This window comes from Pelodiscus sinensis, chromosome 20 (genome assembly GCF_049634645.1).
Source record: "Pelodiscus sinensis isolate JC-2024 chromosome 20, ASM4963464v1, whole genome shotgun sequence".
Taxonomy (NCBI): Eukaryota; Metazoa; Chordata; order Testudines; family Trionychidae; genus Pelodiscus; species Pelodiscus sinensis.
In genome coordinates, this window is record NC_134730.1 from 21,165,708 (window position 1) to 21,193,389 (window position 27,682).

Genomic DNA, 27,682 nt, shown 5'->3' on the forward strand with positions numbered 1-27,682 from the left:
TAGCCAAGAGCTCAGTGGATGAATGACAGGAGTGTTATGACAGCTTCACTGGGAGAAGGCTTTTGCATTATTTGGACTCTTTAAACTATTTAGCTGCTCTGTGTTTCCACCTTTTTTTATAGTTGAAGCAGGAGTCACAAATACCAGCACGCACTTGAGAGATCACAAGAGGATAGGGGAGAACTAGTAAAATACACTATAAACAAGAAATGGGTGGAATCTTTTATAAATTCTGTGCAAGGTACAAATAGTTCAATGGCCTTAAAGTCAGTATTACTAATTACAATTGGAGCCTTGGTGCATTGGTTATTTAGTTTTAAAAAGTGTAAAGTTTGTGTTAGCTAGGCCCCAAATCCTGAGTCATATTAAGCAACATCTGAATTTGAATCATTGCTGTTGGTGTTCAAGTATCAATGTGTAGCAGTTCAAAGATTTAGGATTAGACATAATAAGCCTGAGAGTAGAAAAACTTTTAGAAATTCCAATATAGGAGGAGAAAATTAGACTTTTGCCTTTTTAAAATTAACCCTACACCTAAATTGACACTAGTTCCCTTCAGAAATCCTTGCCAGCTTTAATAACTACCTACAGCATTTCACAATTGCAGGCTATTCTCAGACTACTTAAATTCACATTAATAGCATGTGCCCTATGGCTTTGAACTTTACTTTGGGAATCAGAATATATGAACTATGTTCTTTCGCATGCACTTATTTTAGGGTTTTAAGGAACAAGTCTGAGTAAAGAAATCATCTTTCTAGCTTGGTAAAACCATTAAAAAAACCAAACAAACCACCACTACGAGCTTTGTAAATGTAAAGTTACTCTTGTTCTGGCAGACATTGCTTGTCAGAAGGAAACACGCTGGGTTAAATTTAAAGTGTTTTTTTCTCTGGATCTGGAAGCGTGAGGGTTTCTGGAGCTGATTTTTTCCGAGGTCGGTCTTTGGGAACTGCTAGGAATTCAGGAGCTTCTGAGGATAGAGGAGTGGATGGAGCACTAGAGGGAGCACTACGGGTTGATGAAGGCAGGGAAATGTTAGAGATAGATATTGCAGGTGGGAAAATCCCAATTTTCTGGTTGGTGGCTTCCTGAGTTGCACGTTCAAATTCTCGGACTTCATCCATCGTCATGTCTTTAATGACAAGAAAAGAAAGACAAATGGAAAGTTAGAACCCCTTGAAAGAGGATTTCAATAGCTCCATTGCAACTATTGCCATCAAAATCTAAAGCAAAGGATGTGTTCTCATCCCAGTATGAGAAATTCATGTATCGGAATTCCACTAGAGTTAACAGGAGCTCTGGTCATAGTTTTCATAAGGTCACTGATTTTAGGTGCCTACCCTGACACACACTTAAACCTGATTTTTAGAGGTGCTGAGCATTCATAGCACATTGAGTCCCCACACAGAACAGAACGCTTCATGTCTTTCAACAGGCACTAGGAGGTGTCTTGAATATCCAAAAGTGAAATCACCCAGAATGAAGGGCCACTTCTGAAATGTGGGCTTGTGTGGAAGGTCTTCCCCAAACAAAAGGCCTCATTCTCCACGGTTTTGAATTGTATAGTTGTTTACACCTGTGGAATTAAGTGTAAAAATGCTATGAGATCAGAACTGGTAGCATTACACACCTGCTTTGCACGAGTGTAATTGGTTGCACAAGATGCAGTATAATGGAGAGTCAGGCCCAAAGAATACTTCCTGATTACAAAGGAAAGACTTCTCATCATGTGGAGGTGAGTAAATGGATCGTTACACAGACACTACTGCACAAGTCCACAAGAGGGCAGAGTACACTCAGAATAAACATGTTAACAGCAATGCAAACATTTTCTAATAAAATCCTAAACCAAGTGCAGGCACGTATGCAGGAATTTTTGTGGGGTGTGTGTGCTTTTTTTTTGTAAATGTGGACTGCAAGGATGTGAATGCTCTCCCCATGATTCTCCAAGTAAGTGGGGAGATCAACCCCAGCTTTCCTCCAGCATGCCAGAGCATGAGGGAGGCTTGGGTAGCACTCTGCTCCTGCCTTCCCCTGGCCAGCCAGAGCATGCCTATTTATGGGATTATGGGGGGGGGGTCACACCCTTTGTACCCCCCTTGCGTCTGGGTCAGAGGTGTGACTCATCGGGATTTTCTGTACAAATTCAGAAGTCAGGGCAGGTTCAGCAAAAGGTCAGCAAATCTTTTCTCAAACCTAGCATTGTATTTGGAGCGTCATGAAAAGGTTTATTGCAAAATTCAGCTCTATCTGCTGAGTTTCCCTTCGAGTTTGTAGGTTCAGTTGAAAGAATCTCAGCCAGAAACTCAGGGAAGTAAACCCATGAGAAGCAGAACAGAAAACAGGCTCACACAAAGCTCCTGCAAGCTGGAATGGCTGAGTTTTGCGCAGCTCCAATCTCCAGCACTGTATCTTATGTAGTCAGCTAAAAAAAAGTTTCAAGACTTTTCAAACTTCTTTATAAACATTCTGCAGGAGAGTCAATTACAATCCATCTATCTATCTATGATATATCCATGGGATGCATACTTAAAAAAGGCCCAGGAGAGGGTATGTTTGCATTGCTATGAACTTCCTAATTGTCATGATGGTTAAGCACTAGAATAAATTGTTTAGGGAGACTGTGGAATCTCCATCACTGGAGATATTTAAGAACAGGATAGATAAACATCTGTTAAGGATGCTCTAGATGGTGCTTGCTCCTGCTGTGAGGGAAGGGGACTGGACTTGATGACCTCTTGAGATCCCTTCTAGTATTCTATAATTCTAAGACAGGTCTATATGACTGCTACTGGCCTCCTGTGCTGCTTCATTCTAAGAGTATGTCCACACAACAGCTGTGAGCTGTAATTCCCAGCTCATGCTGAAGAAATACGTGTGCTGGCTTTGCTAAAGCTCATGCACTAGAAACAACAGTGTGGCTGTGGCAACGTGGGTGGTGACTTGGATTAGCTGCACAATACAGTCCCACCTGACCCCCTCTCCTCCATGGTTTGTATTCAGGCAGCTAGCCCAAGCTGCTGCCCATGCCATTGTGGCCACTATGGCAGAGCTTCGGCTTTGCCTTGGGGTCCTGTGCTTCTCGGTAGTTGGCATTTGCCTCAAAGGCTCATTGTAATCCTCAGGGCAGCCTCTCTCCCTTTACTGGAGAGTGGCGTCTCAGACTATTGCACTACCTTCATCATAGGCCAGTCAAATGGGTTTGGGGGTGAACCCCTTTTTAGTCCCAACATCCCCCTTCTGGGGTAGTATCTGCAGTGGGCCTGCCCTCTGCTCCCGCAGCAGCAGGTAGTGTTTTCTCCACCACCAGAGCTGCCGCCTTTCCTGAGCTACTTCCCCAACCAACTCCTCCCAGTACCTTATTTCCTGGTACCAAACCACATCCTTCCACTCTTCCACAGTGCACTTCTTCTCTTCCAGGCCTTCTGCCTCCCAGGAGGGAAACCTTTTAAACTAGCCCCAGCAGGCCCTTATGGGCTGCAAGTATTCTGATTAGTCTGCCTCTTCCTTGCTTCTTACAGGCTCTTAATTGGCTCTAGGAGCCACCTGCTTGCTTTACAGCAGCCCCTCCTCTCACTCTGGTCACTCAGGGAACAGAAAACTATCTGTCCTATGGTCAGTATGGGTACATCTAAACTACAAGCCTCTTTCGAAAGAGATCGTCTAGACAGCCACAAGACTTTCAAAAAAGCAATCCGCTTTTTTGAAAGAGAGCACCCAGGCAATCTGGATGCTCTCTTTCGAAAAAGCCCTGTTTGCGTTCAAGAAAAACCTTTTTTTCCAAAGAGCTCTTTTGAAAAAAGGCGTTCTTCCTCGTAAAAGTAGGTTTACGAATATCGAAAAAAACCGCTGTGTTCTTTCAGTTTAATTTTGAAAGAACGCGACGGCAGTCTAGATGCAGGTGAAGTTTTTTCAAAAAAAGGCCATTTTTTTTTTAAACTCCATAATCTAGATACACCCTATGTGTGCCTTCTATCAAACGACTATAGCCCAAAGGTCTGGGTCTGTCACACCACACTCTTTTGGCATTCCCACTCCAGCAGAGCTAGTGCACATACATCCACTCAAGCTGGGAACTAACCTCCCAGCTGTTGTGCACATACTGTAAACAGCACATTAATAGCATGTCAAAACTCACACAGTAGGAGATGAGAGGAAAACTGTCCTCAGCCATGTGAGAGGATGGAGCTATGGGGCTAATTTACACGCTCTCATACACCCAGAATTATACAACATAGGGATGTTGTAACAGAGTTTATTGTATTTCCACAATGGAGGTGACAGAAAATATTCCACTTTATTGTCTTCTTATGGTTGAATAAACCACATACTAGTGACACACTGTGACCCCCTTATTCTAATGTAACAGTCGTGTGCACATAGCCTTGACTGTGCAATGTTTCTTGACACTGTTGTGTGAAAGAGGATTTATGCTGTATTGTAGAATCCTATAAAATAATCAAAGCCCTTTCCCAATTCAGTGCCAACTTTTCTGCTCCCTGCAGAGCCAACTTTATGGTTTCAGGGGCCTTTTCACTCTAATTTCTATTACTGGGAGTGGAGGCTATTTTAGCCACATTCATCCCTGAGGTAAGTGGTTGAGGTATGCTGATGAGCTCCAGGGAACCCAACCCACTTGCACCAGGGATGAATTTGGCTCTGTTTTGCTGATTTACATTTTGCTTAACATATGTTATGTTGCCAGTAGTGTTTCTGAACGTAGAGAATGATCTATAGCTCCCTGAAGTTAAGAGGAATCCTTGCATTGGCTTCAATGAGCTTTGGATCAGGCCTTTAACAATGAAAAATAAAATAAAACATGGTTTCAGCCTGGGGAGAACGGCAGAGGGGAAGATTCCCCAAAAGATGCTATCAGAGTGGAAGGCAGACCAATGAAAGTCCTGCCATGTGCTCCTACCAACATGGGCAATTTCAGAGGCAGAAAGGGAGTGCTCTCCCAGTCTGTATTTAATGTTCAGTTCTTAGTCTATGCTTGCCTCAAATTCCTCTGCATGCTAATGGACGCTGACGTAAAACTAACCCTTACCCAGAGCTAAGAATGGCTCAGGAATTCATGACTTCATACTGTCCTTTTTTTAAATTCATACAAGCCAAATCCTGTCCTTATAATAACGTCAGTTTTGCCTAGTTGATGGCTGTATAAGGACCACGGGTTTTTTACTGAGAAGTGCCAACTCCTGGGGTCTTTAATTTGATTCTAATCTCACATGTTGGTGTAGGCATCAGGAAGAACTCTGATGAAAAAGTCAATAAATTCCCCAGTTTAAATATAGAGTTGCACCTGCAACACAGGCCCTCTCTGTGTTTACTGAGAAGAAGTCTTTTTGAAGTCACTAGGAGTTTTGATTGAATATGGGCTGAGTAAGGATTTAGCCCTTAACAACTAACCCTGACAGCATTATTTGGGTAAAGTCATCATTCACTCCCATTGGATTTTGGCTTGACTAGAGCAGCCAGAAATACTAACATTTTTAAAACAGAAATGTCACTATATCTCCTTTCATGCACCCACTTAGTAGCTTGTTCAAATGAACATGAAGGTAAATGAAAAACCCAGTTGCCTTTTTCTTAGTGATACAATTTCATCATCCCCAAAGAACTTTTCCACTCCCCATGTTCCTGGCTGTTTGACAAATGATATCTGAACACTGACATGGCTTTGAAGCAATCAGAATAATTGGATGCCAAACCTGACATTGCTTGTTCTTGCTCCGACTAAAATTCCTTTTTGTGCACCCAACAGAAGTTTTAGCATTTTGTTCTCCTGGAAGATGGGAGTTATGAACCTGACCCTGCCTTTTTGTAGCTCAGTGGCACTCAGGGGTGCAAAAAAATGCAAGATTACACTCTACAAAGAATGATTCTGGTTCAACTAAATGTTAAGCCTCCCATTAACTTCAGTGTTATCAGGATCATGTTTAAAGAAGGCTGTTCTCCTCTGATTTGTGTGTGTGCATTAAGTGAGGGTGGGCAATATGTTTTAAAAAACAACATACACTTGATTTGGCATGGCTCTCTATTTCATCCACAGTAGATGAATGTTGATTGCAAACTTTAATGTTCGTTTTTTCATGCATATTTTTCTCGTATTCTCGAACATCATCCATAGTCATATCTGCAAAAAGTTCAAAACGTTGGTATTTTCCATTAATTCACTGCAAACTTTAGTAAAAAGGAAGGTGCGAGGGATAGATGATCTTTCAGCAGAAGCCAAAGGTGGTTTAAAAAAAAAAAAAAAAAAGCAGGGAGCCAGCTATCTTTATGAAAGGTGATTCATAAAGGTAGATAAACCAGCCAAGGAAGGTGTAGGAAGGTTAAGTCAAAGGGAGTCATAGAACAGGGAGGAGTGGAAATTGTTTAAGGAGTGTCAATGTGAAGTGAGCTAGGTAAAAAGTATTGGAGTGCAGGCTTTTCTACAAGAAAGATCTTCTAAAATGACTTTAGAGGATCCCTTACACTAAACGACAGAAATTAAGAAATATAAGGATTTACTTACCTTTTTAGGAATTTTCTAAAAGAATTCCATAGCATTATCTTTAATACTGCATGGTATGTTTCAAAATAAAAAGAAACCTTCACTGCTGAAGCATGCAGCTGCGGTTTCAGAAGCTAACACGCAATCACCATGCTGAACAGTTTACCAATGAAAACCGTAATAATTTTGAAGCCTCAAAGATTATACAAGACTGACAATGCAGGCTAGTCCTTCTGAACATCAGGAAAAAATACAATTGTGCAGGGAACTCTGATAATGTTAGTATACTGCTATGAAATACAGTGGTATGTGATGGAATTGCAATACATGGAAAGTCTGTTAAATATTTTCTGTTCTACTTGTGTGATTTAAATTCCACTTTATTAGAGCGCTATACTTTCATATCTCCATATGTGTCATTTCCAATAAAGAGATGATCACTGAAGTTTAGGCAGCAGCTACATAGAATGTAGCAATTTATCACCGAGTCAGTAATTAACTTGAGTAGAAATTGGGTTTGGGCTCTGACTGCTCAAATTTTTCTCAAGTGTTTTGTCTGTTATTTAGATTAATGATTTTTTATAACTTGCCACTTGTTATATGGCATGAGACTCTTGCTTCATTTATGAAAAGTATATTTTTTAGAAGATGCATCATTTATGGCTGTTATATCAGCAACAGAATGCACTACTTTGTTACTTGTAGATCCTTTTTCAGGGAGAATGAAAGACTGATTAGCTCTGAACAAAATGAAACATATGGAATTACATTAAATGACTCATTCATTTAACCTATTTTATTTTTCCCTAGTACCAGAAATGAAAATGAAACTAATAAACAATGTAAATAGCAAGCTATGAAGCATTTTTGCCAAGCAAAGGACATGCTCTTTATTAGTAAAGTTTTGAGTTAACAATACAGTGAAAAAAGTAATTTTAATTCATGATAAAGCTAAATACATTTCAGTAAAATCTATAAGACACATTATTGCTCGAATCAATAAAAACTGCAATTTCCCTTTTTAGTAGTTGAGTCTTATAAACAGTGGACTGTATCCTCAGCAGGAATAAATGGGTGTTGCTACATCAAACTCCTTTGTTTCCTTTGAAATAACTTATCCCATTTTAGGATCTAGCCCAAAGGTTTTAGCTTAAAAATTCACATATACATTGGAGGGACACAGTTTAAAATGTATGTTATTTAAAAACTTATAATTCCTTATGTTACTAGTAATATTAAAAGAACTTTAAAAATGTAAATGTACTTTTTACCATATAGTAAGATTGTTTACTTGTGCATTTCACTCAGTTTGGTCAGGGACCCAGTCACTGTCCAGCCAGTTTCACGTGAAGATTCTTATGGTTTAGTACAATGATGCAGTATTTGCATTGCAAATAGTGCAGGAAAATACTTACATTTTCCTCCAGGTTTATTTAATTTTTTAAAAATAAAACTTTCCTACTAGGTTTGTAAAATTACTACATTTACTTTACTAACCCTAGATCTTTGGGCCTAACTTGCCTGACAGAGTCTCTTGAAAAATATACCACTTGGTTTCATAAAAACTTGTGTTGAAAGTGAAAAACTAAATGATAATGCTTATTTGTGAAAGCAGTATTTTTGATAGGGCAGTTTTGGGGTTACAGTATGGAAATAAGGAGTTAAATTTTTTCTCCTTGATTTTTCTTTTTTTTACATTTTGAATATATGCTTGTGTGCTTTGCTGAAGGGATGATATTACTCACATACTGAATGCACACACTTACAGGTTTACCTGCACTAAGGCCCAAAAGCTGGCATTTTCTGATTTCTATTAGTAGAAACTGAGGGTGTATCTACACTGCACCACTAGTTATTCTGAAATAACAATGTGAGCGTCTACACAGCAACTCCGTTATTTCGAAATAATATTGAAATGATGGGTGGCTTATTCCAACTTCTGTAAACCTCATTCCACAAGGAATAACTCCTCTTCTGAAATAGATATTTCAAAATAGCTGCAGTGTGGACACTCTACTGCTGCTATTTTGAAATAGCTCCTCACCAGGGCCATTCTAACTAATTTCTCCCCAGTGCTTCCTGGGGCTCTAAATCAAGATAGCACGTCCACATTAGGAGAGCTTGGCTGAGACTAATTTTGAAGTTTCCCTGAATACTCTATTTCAAAATAAGTTATTTTGGAATATATCTTCTGGAATAGTTTATTCCGAAATAAGTGTGCAGTGTAGACATAGTCAGTGACAATCTCCCCCCCAAACACCCAAAACTGTGGCTGCAGATGAACCAACATAAATACGAATTATGCACTTGTAACATCTATCCTTCAAGTATGCTTTCCTCCACTATGTCTGATTCTGGAGTCCTAATTAAGGCTTTATGTTCCTTTCAAAGTCCAAAAGTCCACATCCTCTGCAGGGTTTACTAATGCTGATTTATTCCAATTGAGGACCCAGGAAAGTTCTTGCCATGTAAGAATTGCAAGATTGTTTCCTGTTGTGTACCAGTCTTTGAGCTTCTATTTTAGCATGGCATGCTGTTGTTTAAACAAAGCTAACCAGATTCTGATCGCTGTCTCTCTCACCATCTCTCTCTCCCTCCCTCCCTTCCTTTCAAGAAGATACATTTCAGAGAGCACAGAAATAGATAGGTTGGCCTTGGTAGGGGTCTACTGATCACTATATCCTTTCATCATATGGTGTAGCTCCATCTTCCACATCTCAGCACTAGCTGAGATTAGATAGGAGAAAGCATATGAGTGCAGTGAGGTGAAAAAGTGCACCATCCCATGCATTAAATAACTATTGCTTTGCCAATGCGAATTGGGTTTTCCTAGTAACTAGTAATCCACACGTGATTTGGGAACAATGAAGAGAGTTAAAAGTGCATCCAGAAGTTGTAGATTTGATAGCTACAAGTGTCACTATATTCCAGAAAGAGGTGCGTTCTGTGCAAAGAATGATGAATCAGGTCCTGGATAGCTATCAATGCATTTTTAATGGCCCATCACCTCAGTATCCTTGTGCCACGACACCTAGAATGATGGGTGCTGATTCTGGCTCAGATACTAACTCTCCCTGTGGTCACCTCACTTAACCTCCCCCACTTCATTGTCTGATCTGTAAAATGCAAATAATAGTACTTATTTCATAGTCTGTTTAGAGGATTAATGTTTGCTTTGAAGATTATAAGCTTTTAAGAAGTATTATCCAAGGTCCTTCTGAATCTTATAGCTTTCTTCTGTCGTGTTTGCTGATTCCCTCTCTTATTTTTGGGTACTTTCTTATTTTGTGTCACTGTTACACAATTGAATTCAACTTATCTTAATTTTTGTGGCAATCTTCTTGCGTTGTCCCTCTTCCTCCTGACTTGTCTTCTCTTGATAGTGCACTCTTTATCAGACCTCCAAAAGAACATCGTTGTGACTCAGATATCTCCTTGCCTATTCCACACATCTGACTTCATATAATACTCATGTGTATGGTATTTTATCATGCACTTTCTTGACTTCCAAGTAAATCTCAGCCTCCTACAGATATTTCTTTTGTGTCACTCTTCAGTGAATACCATCCAATTTGTTAGGCCTGACTTTTGTGTGAATTCAGGCTGCTCTATCTTTATTCAACTCTATTGCTTAATGTTTTATTCTGTTAGTTCTTTGATTAGTGCATCAAGTCATGCAGAAAGATCAATTAGGGCTTATGAAAAGCAAACTGAACTACACTGTTATGGAAATTATTAAATCTTATAAGAAACCTGAACACAATTGGACTAGTTCAAAGAAGTAAGTAAAAGATTGGAATATGGAAAACTCATAAAGTCAACCCACTGGAAAATATCTCACTGTTGTTCTTCTCCACTTTAGAAACAAGTAACATAGATGTGTTCTTGCTAGGGATAAAGAACTAGTATAGACAAAAGATCTTTGGTCTGATGGATGCATGCAACTACCTTCTGCTGATATTAGGGAAAAAGTCAACCACCAGAGCACCACATTACAGGTAAGAAATGAGAAAAAAGTAAATGTGTAAGTTATTGTCAGATCCACAGTATAGTAAGTAAATTGGTATAGTGTCTTTTTTCAGCACAGCTGCAATGGTTTATTCATTTTGAGTCTGCCCTTCTTTTTAACAATGTATGAGAATGTAAATTTCTTGACTGAAAACCAATTCATTTGAAAATTTAGACCCAGTGCTATAAAATACCACCATTAATTATAAATATGGATTTAGCCAGCACTTTTCATTTAGATGCATGGTTCTTTATTTCCATGCACTCTTTGCCAGAAAACTATAAAACGAGTTCTGAAAAAAAAAATCTAAAGGTACAAACATAAACATTCATGGGAAGTCAAGACTTGGGATTTTAGCTAGCTGCGAATCCTCATTCAGAACAAAACTAATAAACAAATTCTGTGTCCCATTGTGAATTCACATTAGAAAATTTGATTTTGTTCACTCAATTCAGTTTTGTAAATGTAATGAGCTAAATTCATCACTGATGTGACACCACCGATTCCAACAAATTTACACCAAGGATTAATTTGGTCGAACTCTTTAATTTTAAAATGATGGCTTAACCACTCTTTTACTCTTCAGCTTGATGGGACTCTCCTGTGTAATGTACATTCACTTGGTATCTGTTAGCTTGTGTTTCTTGTTGTGCAGTGGGACCCTGTAGGTACATGTGCTATGGAGGTGGAGGCCGGGGGAAGAGGGGAGAAGGGAAGAGGCCAACGATTATTAGGGAAGAACTAACATTGGAAAATGTTAAGGGAAAATGAAGGACCTCAAGACCTACTACAACAGCTGGTAACCTAGATAAACTATGACCTTGGTAGCATTTCAGGGATAGGATCTTCATTAGCATGCATTCTTCTGGACTCATCCTCCAATGCATACATTTATGATCTGTCAAGAAAATCTTATTTCTTAAGCAGGCATATTCTGTGGCTCCAGGAAGGGAAATCCTACTCCTTTTCATGAATAGATTTCATTGAGTCCCTTATACAGAAATTTAGATTGATCGTCTATCAAATCCCTTTCGCACTGCTGTCATTTTTGAAGATTAAGACATGGATCATATTTTGTATCTCCTGTGTCACTATGGGTGTCTTTTTGATGTAAAAATTTATATTCTTCTCCTTGGCAAAAAAGTCCCATCGGTTAACCATTTACATGTTTATACTATCACATCCTTAAAGGAACAATATCTATCATCTATCTATAACCGTAGCTGGGATAAAAACATCACATGGGATCACTTTAAAACACAGCTTAAGGAAATGAAAGAGTATGAATTTTATTAGAGAAGAAACCTGAAAGTGAGAAAAACTAAATTAATATTGGCAAATGGTTATTCTCATTTGTAGCTAGGGAACACTGTCTGAACACAGATACTGTGACTTTTACAAAAAACAAAAAGCAAACGACAAATAAAACCACTGATCATGGCATAAGGATCTGTGGAGGTGTGGGACTTACACCATATGAGAAAGTAAAGCTTATTCTCATTTGATTAAAAATGCAGAATCCTTTTAGTAGTTTATGAGTGTTGCTAAATTAAAAGGAGGAAAAATAAAAGATCCAGTTTCAGTCTGCCAATTATTTTCTGGCCACTACACCATGGTACCTATATCCTCATGCTTTATCAAATCTGTACAATAAGTTAAGTTGTGATTTGAAAAGGAAATTCTTCTCTACTTTCTAATAATCAGTAGCTCTACTTTCACTGAGGTCAAAAGAGCCACTTTACACAACTGAGGATATGCAATGGGCCTTTGAGGTTACAGATTATTTCTGAGCACTGAAGAAAGATAAGCATCATGTCTACATTATGGAAACTGTACTGGCATAGATAGCTATGCTTGTATAGCCTGATGGTGTAGACACAGCCTATGCTTACAGAAGGTTAGAACACCACCTCCTCAAATGAAGTTAGGTCTTGTCTATACAGGCAGTCCCTGGGTTACGTACAAGATAGGGACTGTAGGTTTGTTCTTAAGTTGAATTTGTATGTAAGTTGGAACTGGTACATACTGTAGGGGAAACTCTAGCCAAACATTTCTCCAGAGCTCAGTTTTATTCTCCCACACCTCACTTCCCTCAGTCCTTTATTCTCAAGCTGAGGTATATGCTGAGAAAAGCCGCTCCGCGTCTGCCTGGTCTGCTGGGGGGGGAGGACGCTAGCTTCGCGTCTCCCTGGTCTGCTGGGGGGAAGCAGCTAGTGTGGGGTTGCCTCACCCCGTTTGTAAGTAGGGATCCGATGTAAGTCGGATCCATGTAACCCGGGGACTGCCTGTACTTGAAACGCTATACTGTCGCAACTGAGTGTAGTGCTTTAGTATAGACACTACCTGTGCTGACTGGAGGGGTTCTCCCATCGGCAGAGATAATCCACCTTCCCAAGAGGCTGCAGCTAGGTCAAATTCTTCCACCAACAAAAAGCTGTCTACATTGAGGGTGAGGTGAACTTAACCTAGTTTCACCCTGAGCAATGTAGTTAAGCCAACTTAATTTTCTAGCGTAGACCAGAGGCAGGCCTACCTTACCCATTTATATTGGCATAACTGCATTGGTCCAGCTGTAGCATGTCTGGTGAAAATGCTCTAAGCTGATGGACAGAGCTCTCCTGTCAGTTTAATAACTCCACTTCTATGAGAGGTTGTAGCTATGTTGACAGGAGAAGCTCTCCTGCTGCTGTAGTGCTGTCTACACTCCACTGAGTGCTGTACTGAGGCCTGCCCCAGTGCTCATTGTTGGCAGAAGGAAGCAGAGCAACCAGGCCCCAGCACGTTCTATTCCACTGGCTCTCAGTTGTGTCACTTGGCAGCAGGAAACACAGCAATGTGGGGTGGGCTGGGGCTGGCACCAGGCACCCGCTAGAAATCCCTCAGCCACCCTGTGGGGCTCCCCAAAGCACAGCGCTTGGAGCGGTTGTCCCAAATCATACTATGGCTGGGACAGCTCTGGCTATGCTGATTGGGGTGTGGCTTTTTGACATGCCTGACTGATGTAGCTGTGCTGATGTAACTTTTCAGTGTAGACCAAGTCTTAGAATCTCCCAAGGTTCATGAAAAGTTTAAGGCAGTATTCCCATGCACCTCAAGGTGGTTCTATCTATCTCTGTCTCTTTAAAATACAGGTTGAACCTCTCTAGTCTGGCACTCTCTGATCCAGCAACATCTGTGGTCCAACATGATTTTATTGAGTGAGATGTCCACTTATCATGGGCATGGCCAAGTTTCCCATGGTCCCATACAGTTTGTATAAAGCCACCAGTCCTGGTTCTCAGTGTTCTGTGCTGTTTTTTAGCTCTAATTTACCCCTAAATTTCTTCTAAGAGCCCAGTAAGCAGTGGGTATGCTGGTAAAGCTGCTAGCAATATTGACCTCCTGTGGTTCAGCAAATTCTCTGGTTCAGCACTGATCAGGTCCCAAGGGTGCCGGACTAGAGAGGTTCAACCTGTACATTTCTAAATTGCAATTTTATATTACAGGAATGTTTTAGAAACTGATACAAATATCTAGGATAATGCATACCTTTATTGAAATAGCATGTAAAAGGCACAAAACCTACATGCTTATTGTACAATAAAATGTTATCAACTATTTTGATATTGAAAATCCAGTAAAATTCCAAGTGCCCATTCCTACAGCTGAAGCATGGATTCTGTGGGAGTTGTATGCAGGCATTGCTCAATCAGACCCAGTGGGTTTTCAACTTTAGCTATTATATTTATATTTGTTTTTTTAAACAGGAACTTTTACATCTGGGTTTTATTACATTTTTATACTAGCAATTTAAAACTTATCCACAAAAGTTGAAATTTTTTTGGAAATAACTTGGGCCAGATTGAGGCCCTGAGAGCTTGCAGGTTGGAGGTGATTGCACATTAGCGTCATGAAAGCAGCGTTAATATGGGCTTGTATTCAAACCCATGCACTTGTCCTTCATGTAGATTATTCTTGTATGGGACAGGACTAAATCGCTGAATATGTGGAGTGTCTGGATCTGGGACATATGCTGCAAGCTACATGGAGCATACATTCTGCTCCCACCTCCTGGATGCACCTTCCCCACCAGTGACTGTTGTGGCATAATCTTACATGTAGAGTGAGGGGATGAAATAAGGACCTCATCTAAAGTCCAGTAAAACCAATAGGAGTCTTTCACTTTATTTCAATGGGTTTTCCATAAGGTCCTTTCCCCGGCTATTTTGTAAGTTAATTTTGTGAAGATGACTTACCATACCACTCATCAACCCATGCAAAAGCTTGTCGGTGACCAATCATTAATATATCTCTGACCACCTGTGAAATGAGAACAAAAAAGTTAAAAGTAGCATGTGACACAAAACATTATAGAAAAATAAACAGTAGTAATATCTAGGGGCATGTCTGGACTACATTCTAATTTCGAAAGAGGATTTGCAAATTCTCCGGGAATTTGCATATCTTCTTCCAATCGCTTTTTTGAAAACAGGTCTTTCAAAAATGAAAGTAGTCTGGATACGTTTTTTTTTTGAAAAAAAAACCCCTTTTTTGAAAAACCACGTAAACCTCCTATTTTTAGGAAGAATTTTTTTTTTAAAAAGGTTTTTTTTTGCGAAAAAAACCCGCTCCCAGACTACTTTCACTTTCAAAAGACCTGCTTTCAAAAAAGTGATCGAAAGAAGATATGCGTAAGAACATAAGAATGGCTATACTGGGTCAGACCAAAGGTCCATCTAGCCCAGTAGCCTGTCTGCCGACAGTGGCCAGCGCCAGGTGCCCTAAATGGGGTAGACCGAAGACAATGATCAAGCGATTTGTCTCGTGCCATCCATCTCCAGCCTCTGACAAACAGAGGACAGAGACACCATTTCTATCCCCTGGCTAATAGCCTTTTATGGACCTAACCTCCATGAAATTATCTAGCTTCTCTTTAAACTTTGTTATAGTTCTAGCCTTCACAGCCTCCTCTGGCAAGGAGTTCCACAGGTTGACTACACGCTGTGTGAAGAAGAACTTCCTTTTATTAGTTTTAAACCTGCTACTCATAAATTTCATTTGGTGTCCACTAGTTCTTCTATTATGGGAACTAATAAATAACTTTTCTTTATCAGCCCTCTCCACACCACTCATGATTTTATATACCTCTATCATATCCCCCCTCAGTCTCCTCTTTTCTAAACTTGAAAAGTCCCAGTCGCTTTAGCCTCTCTTCATATGGGACCCGTTCCAAACCCCTAATCATTTTAGTTGCCCTTTTCTGAACCCTTTCCAAGGCCAAAATATCTTTTTGGAGGTGAGGAGACCACATCTGTACACAGTATTTTCCAAAAAAAACCTCGCGCCCAGACTACTTCCACTTTCGAAAGACCCGCTTTCAAAAAAGTGATCGGAAGAAGATATGCAAATTACCACAGAATTTGCATATCCTCTTTCGAAATTAGAATGCAGTCTAGATGTGCCCATTGTCTCTTTCTAGGGTGGAAGGACATAAACAAGCAGAACTTTGAGATTCTACACTGATCTAGAGATATTCAGGAACTGTACAATGAATATATTAATCTGTGGGCAAGTAGACTGGAACTTCTTTCCCTTCCACATGAAAATGGAATCGGTTAGTTCTTTTCACCTATAAGAAATCCATCACCTTTCAAAATCCTACCAACGTCTGGATATTAAAATACCCAAAGACAATTTGATGATTGCGTCATTAACAAATTAATATTTGGACAAGCAGGGCCATTGACAGGGGAGGGCAAATGAGGCACTTGCTGTGGCAACAGACAGAACTCCGGGCCCTTTAAATTGCTGCTGGTGTGCCGTGCTATATGGTCTGAGTGGCTCCAAGGGCTGAGTAGGGGGCAGCCATGCTCAGGGCAGCATGGAGGACTGGCTGCCCTGGTCCTGCCCCTTCCACCCGAGACCCTGCCCCTTCAGGGAGCGCAGGGCCGCCCCCCCACATTGTCCTGGAGCCTGCCAGGCTGTTGGCTCCCCTGTGAACAAGAGGAATGGATAATTTCCCCACCACGTGAGAGAGCTGTAATATAACCTTGATGTTGTTATTTTGTGAAGGTTACTCATTTCTAATTATTGGGTTTTTTTAAATCTTTGATGAGAAATAAAATATACAAAACTTTGGCAGGAGTATATATAAAAAACCCTGTCCAAAAAGCATGAATCAAAACCTTTATGAAATATTCAGGCATTTTTCAGTAAAAAGGGACTGAATTCTAAGAGCTTAGAATAGGAGTAGTGTTCGCAACTGTGGCTTTGTTATCTCCGAACTCTATGTGCACTGATATAGCTGAGTTTTAGAAGAAGGAATCACATACAGTGAAAATGAACAATAATATACATTTAAGAGCTAAGCATGCCACACTCAGATGAATGGTGCAAAAAGCAACAGAAAATACAACTAGTGAAGTAAATCCAACTCAGCTGTCTGAAAACTGTCATTAAGTGATGGCTTAATATTTCACTAATGGCCCCATTCTGATCTCATTTACACTAGTTTCTTACTGGTGTAGCTCTGGTTACTTCAGAGGAAACACTTTTGATTTACATCGGTGAGTGGTTAGAATCAGATCCTAAATCTGAGAGTGGGCTGAGACTGCCAGGGTTTTTGTTCTTAGCATTATGAGATTGGCTGATTAGCATAATGAGAATTAATGAGCTTTTACTGCATCCAGATAGATAACCATTAAAGCCAATAGAACTGTCAAAATGAAGTAATTATTTGGCCTCACATTCTGCTCTCACTTTCAGTAAATTGGGAGTAACTATGCTCATCTCAATGGTGTAAAGTCAGAGAGAGGGAGGTCAGAGTCAGACCCCCTGCGGTTGTTTAATTATGGCACCATTACATGAACTGCTGTTAAAGCGCAATGCTGACTTTCAAAGCTTCAAGTAATGAAATATTTCAGTCTAGAAAGGTTGTCTTGCATTCATCTAACAGCTCAGAGTTGTCACGATAAAGCTGTTGTCACTGGCACAAATATTATTTTACCAGCAGTGCAGGTCTCTTGGGAAAGGATGTTGGATCACAGTACTGGAGACGTTATTGCTGGCTGTACTCAGAGATGGGTGAGTAACTAAGCATTGGATATGAACAATTTGAGCCTTTGGGAAGGCTGTATCCAGAGATGAATTTTACATCTGGGCTTCATCTCTTTAATTGACAGAAGAAAATCCCCAGAACCAATTGCTCTTAAATGTTAGGGAGGTTTGGAATCAGATCTAAACCTGAACTCCTTGGCTTACACCCATCTCTCATCCTACTCACAGAATCATAGAACATTGCTGAACTCCGCGCAAATCCAAACCAGCTGTGGGCCGCATGAATAGCCCTGGTCTAGACCATCCCTGATAGATGTCTATCTAACCTGCTCTTAAATATCTCCAGGATGGAGATTCCACAACCTCCCTAGGCAATTTATTCCAGTGTTTAACCACCCTGACAGGAAGTTTTTCCTAATGTCCAACCTAAACCTCCCTTGCTGCAGTTTAAGCCCATTGCTTCTTGTTCTATCCTCAGAGGCCAAGGAGAACAATTTTTCTCCCTTCTCCTTGTGATACCCCTTTAGAAAACTACTATTATGTCCCCTCTCAGTCGTCTCCTTTCCAAATTAAACAAGCCCAATTCCTTCATAGGTCATGTTCTCTAGACCTTTATTCATTCTTGTTGCTCTTCTTTGGACCTTTCTCCAAATCTTTCTTGAAATGTGGTGCCCAGAATTGGACTCAATATTCCAATTGAGGCCTGATCAGTGCAGAGTAGAGTGGAAGACTGACTTCTTGTGTCTTGCTCACAACACTCCTGTTAATGCATCCCAGAATCACATTTGCTTTTTTTGCAACAGCGTCACACTGTTGGCTCATATTTAGCTTGTGGTCCACTATGACCCCTAGATCCCTTTCTGCAGTACTCCTTTCTAGATAGTCACTTCCCATTCTATATACATACTTCCTAAGTGGAGTACTTTGCATTTGTCCTTATTAAACTTCATACTATTTACCTCAGACCATTTCTCCAGTTTGTCCAGATCATTTTGAATTATGATCCTATCCTCCAAAACAGTTGCAACCCCTCCCAGCTTGGTAGAATCTGCAAACTTAATAAGCGTACTCTCTATGCCAATGTCTAAATCGTTGATGAAGATATTGAACAGAACTGGTCCCAAAGCAGACCTCTGTAGAGCCCCATTTGTTATGCTTTTCCAGCAGGATTTTGAACCATTAATAACTACTCTCTGAAAATGGTTATCCAGCCAGTTATGTATCCACCTTATAGTAGCCCCATCTAAGTTGTATTTGTCTAGTTTATTGATAAGAAGATCATGTGAGACCGTATCAAATGCTTTACTAAAGACTCAGTCTCAGCCCACTCTCAGATTTAGGATCTGATTCTAACCACGTAACTGCTTCTCCTTTTTCCACAAGACTTGTTATCCTATCAAAGAAAGCTATCAGATTGGTTTGACATGATTTGTTCTTTACAAATCCATGCTGGCTGTTACCTATCACCTATCTTCCAGGTGTTTGCAGATGAATTCCTTAATTACTTGCTCCATTAGCTTTCCTGGCACAGAAGTTAAACTGGCTGGTTTGTCGTTTCCTAGCTTGTTCTTATTTCCATGTGTGAGTCAGGATAATGGTCAAGTTCCACTTGTACTCTAGCCCTACTCCAATGCTGGATAATGGCATATAGCAATTCACTGACCTTATGTACAAATTGTTCTACTCTAGTTTGAAGTCCCCAGACTTCAAATTTCACAGTCACCAGTTTGTAGGAGCACATGATCGGTTGGTGTGTCTCTCTCCAGCCTTCTTTTAATAGGCCTCTCCCAGTCTTCTCTGACTTGAAATATTTAGGATCCTGCAAAGCAAGAAGAATCATGATTGAAGAACCTTGGTTGAAAAGTCCCCCATTTGCTTATGTGTCTGTTTAAAGGCACAATGGAACCATGCTAATAAACACTAAGTAAAAATAACACAATTTGCTTAAAAGAATGGCAGAATATAGTACAATATATGAGGCTATACACCAACTATTGTAAGTTTAAAGTAAATTTAATGGCAGCAGGGGAAACTATCATCCAATGTGGCTTTTAAAAAAATTACAAAAATCTTGTACGGGTTGAACCTTTCAAGACTGGCACTCTCTGGTCCAGCAACATCCAGCACTTTCTGGTTCCGCATGATTTTAGTTAGCCATGGATGTGGCCAAATTACCCTTTATGGAATTTTCATGCTGTCTCAGATGATCTCTAGTTCTGTATTAGTGGAGAAGAGTAATGTTATGATAAATTGAAGAGAACTGCTACAAGCAAGTTCTAAGAGTATCGTAGTCCTATATATGCAATCTATAATTTTAAAAGGCCAATGATCATCTTTGTTCAAGAGGAAGGGTGTGTCTAGACTACAGGGATTTTTTGAAAAAAAAGTGGCCTTTTTTCAAAAAATCTTTACCTACATCTAGACTGCCGCCACGTTCTGTCGACAGTAAATCGAAAGAATGCGGCAGTTTTGTCAACCGTGGAAGAATGCCTTTAACTCCATTAAAGTCAGCAGAATGACCCCAGGGATGAATTTGGCTCCACATCCCAGTTACCATAGTTTATCAAAGGGAACTTAACAATGACCATCTACATTGCTCAAATATCTAATCATGTTTTGCTCAAACCACAACAGTTATTAAGAGGTCATAAAAGGCATTTTGTTCTTTTGGAAAGTTAACTCTCACACAACTAGCTTGGTGATGAAGACTCTTCCTATTTGTCAGGGGAGGGATAGCTCAGTGGTTTGAGCATTAGCCTGCTTAAACCCAGGATTAGGAGTTCACGCCTTCAGGGGACCATTTAGGGATCTGGGGCAAATCTGTCAGGGATAGTACTTAGTCTTCCCCGTGAGAGCAGGGGCCTGGATTTGATGACCTCTCAGGTCCCTTCCAGGTCTATGAGATAGATTTAAGTCCACAAACAGCCCATGGATATCTACTGCTTTGCTCCTGGCTGATAATCCTTTTGACAGTGACCACATGGATGCTCACAGAGGGCCTCTTGGCTCTTTTTAATCATGCCCATCTGTTTAAAAGAGTAGTCATAAATTGGCTGCAGTGCTTCAAGCACAGGATCCAGGTGGTGATAGACCTGGACAGGCAATCTGCATAGTTAAAGGAATGCCAAACCTTTAATGAGAAATCCTTCCTTTAAGAAAACATTAACATACAGAGGTCACACGGGGCACTTCTATGAATGTGGGCTGGGAAAGGCAAAGACTGCATGGAGTATATTTCCATCATGGTACATTGAAAATAAACGGTCGCATCCTCAAGACATCAGTCCTTGATCAAGCAAGCTGGTCTTCAATTTAGCGGCGTTTTGCATGTCTGAGGACTCAGTAAGAACTAAGAATGTGGCCAAAGGAGCACCGCTTCAGTAAGAATAGGAAGAATTGTGAGGCTAAGTTTTTGTCAATGCCTTTGAAAGTTTGTCCCAGCGTTTGCTAACTTTGGTCTTACACCTGGGAAAGGTGCAAGTGCTTTACAAAGGAGAGACTCCATTTGTCCTCAGATGTTGTTCTATTGCTCCTATCACTGTAGTATCCAAGGGTCTGATTCCAAGTCCTTTGAAGTCAATAGAAATCTTTTTATTGAATTCAGTGAGCTTTGGCTCAGGCCACAAGTACTGTCCCAGATGCTTTGAATCCATTTTCCCAAAAAGGCAGCTTTATTCTTGCAACTGGGTTGTTCATGTAAATATGAGGACCAGCTACTCCAACTACCTGATGGAGAGCAGAAATCAGGTAGCAGAAGAACCAAGTATTCTGATTTGCACTCACATCCATTCTGCAATCACAACTTGTGTCTGCAGAAAGGCAGCCTGTTTGAAAAGAATACCTCTTTGTATAAAAAGGAGGCCTCTGCTCAGAATTTTGCTAGGAAGGGAAGATCCAGATTACCTGCCTGAGCCCAGGTTACTTGCCTGGCCTCCTCAAATTTGAATGACATTGTGATTCATGAGCCAGATTGTAATGCCACTCACTCTGATGAAAGTGACAGGGCCAAATGTAAATGATGTTTTGATCCTGTGTGCCAGGTTACAATGTCACTTAACGTAGTTTAGCGAATATAACCTGCATCCATGTATAACACGCATCTGTGTATAACCCACGGCTTTTCTTTTTTGTGTAAAAGAACCCTTAGATTACCTGCAGACATGAATACCCTGCAGGTCATTCATCCACTCACCACATTCACCACACTGACGCCCAGGCCCTGCGCAGCCACAGCCAGGCACAATCCACCCTCCTCCGGGCGGGGGAACGGAGAGCACAGCACAGGCGCTCTGGCTGGCCTGCAGGAGGGGAGCCACACTCACCCCCAGGCCCCATGCAGCCACAGCAAGGCACAACCCACCCTCCTCCGGGCGGGGGAACGGAGAGCCCCCAGGTCCCGTGAGTAAAAATAAACATGTATATCCTGTGGACATGTATATCCTGCGTGTGTGTGTGTGTGTGTTTGTAAAAATGTGTATAACCTGCGGATTATATACGCTAATTTACGGTACTCAGAATTGGCCCAACCACCCATCTGTCATGCCAGGTGGGAAGGGGCTCTGCCGTTACATCAGTCCACTTTGGTCAAAGGGGAGATCTGGCTCCTGGTCTAATAATTATAAAGGCAAGCTTACTAATATTAATTGCCCAAGATATCCAGAGAGCTAGCTGAGCAAAGATTAGCTCCACTGTCAGTTTGAATTACAAAAGATAACAATTGACCAGGAAAATGTCTTGCTGTTGGAATGCGCGGTCTTTAATAAATATTAAATTAAGCAGATACAAATTAACAATGTTCTTTTCAGTTCTTCAGGCAATCACTCCTGCCTGTACAACATTCTTCATAATTCACTCTCCTCAACTATAGACAATGGGCAAGATTTTCAAAAGCACTGAAGTGACCCGGGGGCCTAACTTCCATTTTCAAATGAACCAAAATTGATTTTCAAAAGTCCCATCAAGTTGCAAAAAGATTTAGGCTCCTAAGTGACTTAGGCACTTTAGAAAACAGGCAGTTAGGTATTTTAGAAAACTATATCCCTGGTGACTAATACAGGGAAGGTTGTGATGAACTACAGATCTTTAGCATCTCTGCTTCAGGTGCTTTTACAGTAAATGTTTTCACTATTCTAACTTACCTTTCAGTTTTCCAAGATATGTACACTTCTTATTCAGAAAAATCTGGAATTTATCTGAGTATTTCTTTGGCACTACAGAGAACCTTTTTTCCAAATGTGATTAGAAATTGATTTAAAACGCCCCTTGAAAGGACAATCATTACACCCTTGGGTCTTTGTATTTTGTATCCTAATGTAAATCAAGTACAGAGGCAGCAATATTTTTGCTTTGTTAGCACTTGATACCTAAAGTGCTGTTTTTAGAGCACTTTGTACTTGGCAACACAATGTACTGCAAACAGAGCGATTTGTGCCTTTCCCCAGCAAAATGATTTTGTCAGATGAGTATGCCTCATAAATTATATCTGACAAGCATTGAGAAAGGTGGGGAAAGATTTTCTAAACCATCCATATACTTTTGTTGATGAGTGTTCCAGAATGGAACAAACTGAGGCACTGAATTCTGAATGTTACGTTTGACCTAAAGTTAAATGGTTAAATGACTTCAGTGTTTAAGGGAAGCAGGCTCATACAAAGGCTTTGTTGTGTTGAAGAGTACACTGTGCAGTTTTTGGACTAAAGAATACTTTTGCTATTCATAAAAAATAACTCCCAGATTTCCGTGGAAGTTCTTCTCAAAAGCCATATTATTACAAAGCTTATACTCATCCTTAACTTGCAAAACTGTCGTGGCCTGATCAACCCAATAAAACATGTACACAGCTAAATTAGATATGAGAGGGTAAGGTTAGGAATATGAGCAGACAAAATTTTAAGGTCACCATTCTAAGCCCTCTGAAGGCAGCTGAGTAGCGCTGATATAATAGAGCAGGCCTTAAAACATTGTCTGTCCTCTTATATTCTTAACCCACAGGTCTCAATGCAAGAGTAAAATGACTTATCAGCAACAGCTCAGGGGAGGGGTCACAGGCTAATTCAGTTAAATCTAATCAAGACACTTCTCTGAAATTAAGTTCTTATACTGGCTGTCAGGAAGACATCAGATTTATTTTAGGTTTTGCTATTAACCTACAAGCCTTTATATGTCATCTTATCCCAGGAATTTGCCAGTGCACCAATCCTGACCTGCATCACCCCTTGCTAGGCCTTCCAGGCTCTGAACTAGAAACACTTCTCCTAATCTAGTTTTGGGTCTTTCTCAGGGTACATCTAGATTGCAGGCTTCTTTCAGAAGAAGCTTTTTGGGAAGAGATCTTCTGAAAAAACTTCTTCCGAATGAGAGCGTCCACACTGCCAAAGTGCATTGAAAAAGCAATCTGCTTTTTCGAAAGATAGCGTCCACACTGAATGGATGCTGTCTCGCATTTAAGCTGTGATTACTATGGACGGAGTGGCCACCAGGGCACCAGTGTTTTTTCCTCTTTCCCCTTCTTTCGAAAAAACTCTCTTTTTAGCATCCACACACGCCTTTTTTCCCCGAAAGAGCTCTTTCAGAAAAGGCGTTCTTCCTCATAGATTGAGGTTTACCAATGTTGGAAAAACCCCTGCGTTCTTTTGATTTTCTTTCAAAAGAACGCAATAGCAGTGTGGACATGAGTGAAGATTTTTTGGAAAAACAGTTGTTTTTCCAAAAAAACCTACTGCAGTATAGATGCACCCTTTGTGTGGTTATTTTGTAATGTGAAAAAATATTCCTATTGGGTCCCAGAATGAGCACATGAATCTCACACCCTCTGTGATGAACTAGGGTCTTGTCTCCATAAGTGAAAAGGCAGTGGGCCCACAATGCACTTTCTTACCCTTCTGCAAATGGCTTTTTGGATGCCTCAAGGCACACATTCTTTCTGGTGTGTGGATTCTGTTCCTTGAACTCTTTACCAGAGAATATTCTGCCAACAGATATTTGACACGCAGTTAATTTTTTTTTACTCCTAAGTGAAAGATCATTTTGTTTGATGATGTATTTCAGAATTAATTCTTTGTGATTTTGTTTTGAACTGTGTGACTTGGCATGACCTCACCAGCTGTGATGGGGGAGCTCTGGATTTCAGACTGCACCTATGGTGGGTGTGTCAATGATTGCAAATTGATATTCCATTTTTATTTGAAGTTTATAACAATAATTTCCCTGAGCCTGCTAGATAAATACTGCATTACACCAAGTATCAAGACAATTCTGTCAGAAGGCAAATACACTTTTTTAAAAACGTAATAACAACACCCATGGTTCTGTGGCTCAAACCATTTCTGTCTATAACTATCTATGGCCAACCGGGAAAGTTGACTGGAATAACTATTCCAGGGTAGCCCTTTTGGTATTGTTATAAAAGTTATTTTAGTCCAGAATTATCATTCTATTCTAGAATAATCACTTCACTCACAAAGTAAAGTCACTTGTATTCAGGAATAGATTCTCCACAGGAGGACTATTCGGCTACGTCTGCACTGCACAGTTATTTTGGAATGAGCTATTCTGGAATAGTTATTCCGAAATAGCTTATTTCGACATAGCACATCTACACTGCAGGGAAGCCTCAAGATTAGTCCGAGGCAGGGTTCCCTAATGTAGATGTGCTATCTTGATTTAGAGACCCAAGAGGAATAACTTAGAATGGCCCTGGTGAGGGGCTACTTCAGAATAGTGGAAGTGGAGTGTTTACACATGCCTTATTTCAAAATAGATATTTCAGAACAGGCGTTATTCTTCGTAGAATGAGGTTTATAGATGTCGGAATAAGCCGTCCGTTATTTCAAAATTATTTTGAAATAACAGAATTGCTGTAGAGACTCTCACATAGTTATTTTGGAACAACGGCCGTTATTCCAAAATAACTTTGCTGTGTAGACAAACACTTCCAGAATAGCTGTTCCAAGATGCTCCCTAGTAAATCTGGAGTAAATCCATTTGAGATACTCAGTTGCTCTGGACATAGGTGTAACTGGAAACAGAACGGAAACATTTGGTCTTTCGTTGCTCTAAGTCTGAGCGAAGGCTTTGCTATGCCTCATGAAATGTATCTAGAGACTCTTAGTTGAACAGTTTGCCTGATAGAGAAAAGTATTTGTTTTCTTCAACTATGACACTTTAAAAAGCTGAGATGACAAAAAATGATTGATAGAAATGGGAATGGCCCTAAAGTCAGATCCAACGGCCACCATCAGACAACCACATAGCTGTGGCATACATGGAGGAAATGGCAATTCAGCCAGGCGTTCTGTGAGCTGCTCAGCTGGTGTGAGTAACTAAAGGGAGATTTTCACTTGGTTCCCCATAAACTAAGCTAAATTACTCTACCAGGAATTTAACACGCATTCACTATGGGAGCTGAAGCAGCTGTATTATTTCAAATGTCATCATTCTTTGGACCTGGATGTAATGGGGGTTTAGTTATTCCAAAAGCACCTGGACGGTAACTAGCTGGACCCATTAAAGCACAGCTGTGTTACACTAAACAGAAACTGAAGGAGAACTGTAGCAACTGCATGACATCTTTCTCTCATTGGAGGTAATTAAAAAAAGCTTATTCCCTCTCCCCCAACCTCAGCCACTTTGCTATAAACAGGAAATGAAATATCATTAATTTGAGAACTTATATATGGTGGCAAAGAACATTTTGCATAAAAGTTCATAGCTATGGTAAATGTTTTGTTTATGTGAATGGCTCACTTGAGGCTCTCATTCTTGAGCAGTAGCTCAAGTCCTCTCAGTTCAAAAATTCAGATACATGTATAATTTATGCCTCATACACAAACACATAAGGGAATACACAATGCTGGGGTATAGTTGGCATGAGGTGGGAATGGTCACATGAACTCAAAAGTGAATTCTAGAGATCCTCCAGTGCTAGTGCTAAACCCCCCCCTAAAACAACCTTTACACACATCTTCTAATGCTGTATTCTGCATCACATACAGATTTGTATGTGCGCACGCACATGCACACACACGCACACACACACACACTCAGCACGTTGTGAAGTTACAGACCAGCCACTAAATTTGGATTTGGAGCCAAACTTCCTCACAGCTGAGCCTGCTGTATTAACATATGCTTTAGTTTTCTTTAGTTGCAGCTTTCATTATTCCATTACAGCACTGGAAATTGGAGAAACTATTTCTTTACTATTTTCATGCAGCACTGAATCTACCTGTAATATGTCAGTTTTTATCAGACTGTTTGTATAGGTGGATTCCTGTCCTGGTGTGATCAAGAGAAAATTGAACGAACAACGTATTTTTTCTTATTAATATTTGTAAATCAAGCTGTTTATTTTTAGCTCTCAGGCATTCCGCTTTCCTTCACCCCTATTTATGTAAACTCACTGTATCAATATCATAAATATTTCAGAGACCTTGGCATGCAAAGCCTACAATTTGATTCTGACCTTTCTTTTGGTTTCTGTTTATGAATCAACTCATGGACTATAGGCCAGATTTTCTCCTGGTGTAACTGCACACAGCTGCACTAATTTTAGCATAGTTCAGAAAAGCTGGAATTATTTGTTTTACACAAGCATTTCTATTTCTATTAATATTAATATTGCAGTTGTGCCTAGCAGCTGCAATGAGAAATCAGGAGTCCAACTAGGCTAGGAGCTGTACAAACAAAACAGGCATTCCCTGCCTGTAACGGGGTGGTACCACCTACAAGTCTGGCCAAGTGCCTGTACTGCCTCTGTTCTTCAGCCTTTCAGCTACTTAACCCTTCAGCCGAGCGACACTGTGTGAAATTCTACCCTCTTCCGGGGTACACGTTTAACGGGACCATTTCGGTGCCCTCTGTTCAGTTTCTCAGTTTAATCCCCCTATCCATTCCCCACTCTGATCAAGAGTGGTGCCTTCAGGGCTTCTCCTCCTCGAGACAACTACCTCACCCTTGCCTTAGGGCCTTATCTCAGGCTCAACATAGTCCACAGAGAGCTCTGGGTGGCGCTGCTGCTCCCTCAGTCAGCCAGTCAAACCCAGTCTTCAGTCCCTCAGGTCTTCAGAGACACTGAACTGACTCTGGTCCTGCAGCTTCTTATAGGCCTTCCTGGCTCCGATTGGCTGTTTTCTCAGCAG

General features: G+C 40.4%; 1 protein-coding gene across 1 annotated transcript in view; it reads right to left on the bottom strand.

Moving 5' to 3' along the window:
* Positions 1-991: 991 nt before the first annotated feature.
* The window catches only part of PITPNC1 (phosphatidylinositol transfer protein cytoplasmic 1), a 250,308-nt gene continuing 223,617 nt past the window's right edge, over positions 992-27,682 (bottom strand). The window contains exons 9-12 of the mRNA XM_075903944.1: positions 19,207-19,362; positions 14,744-14,807; positions 6,021-6,139; positions 992-1,135 (exon numbers count right to left, since the gene is read on the bottom strand). Coding sequence (XP_075760059.1) covers positions 1,130-1,135; positions 6,021-6,139; positions 14,744-14,807; positions 19,207-19,362 — 345 coding nt within the window. The 3' untranslated portion in view covers positions 992-1,129. The remainder of the gene's footprint in view (positions 1,136-6,020; positions 6,140-14,743; positions 14,808-19,206; positions 19,363-27,682) is intronic.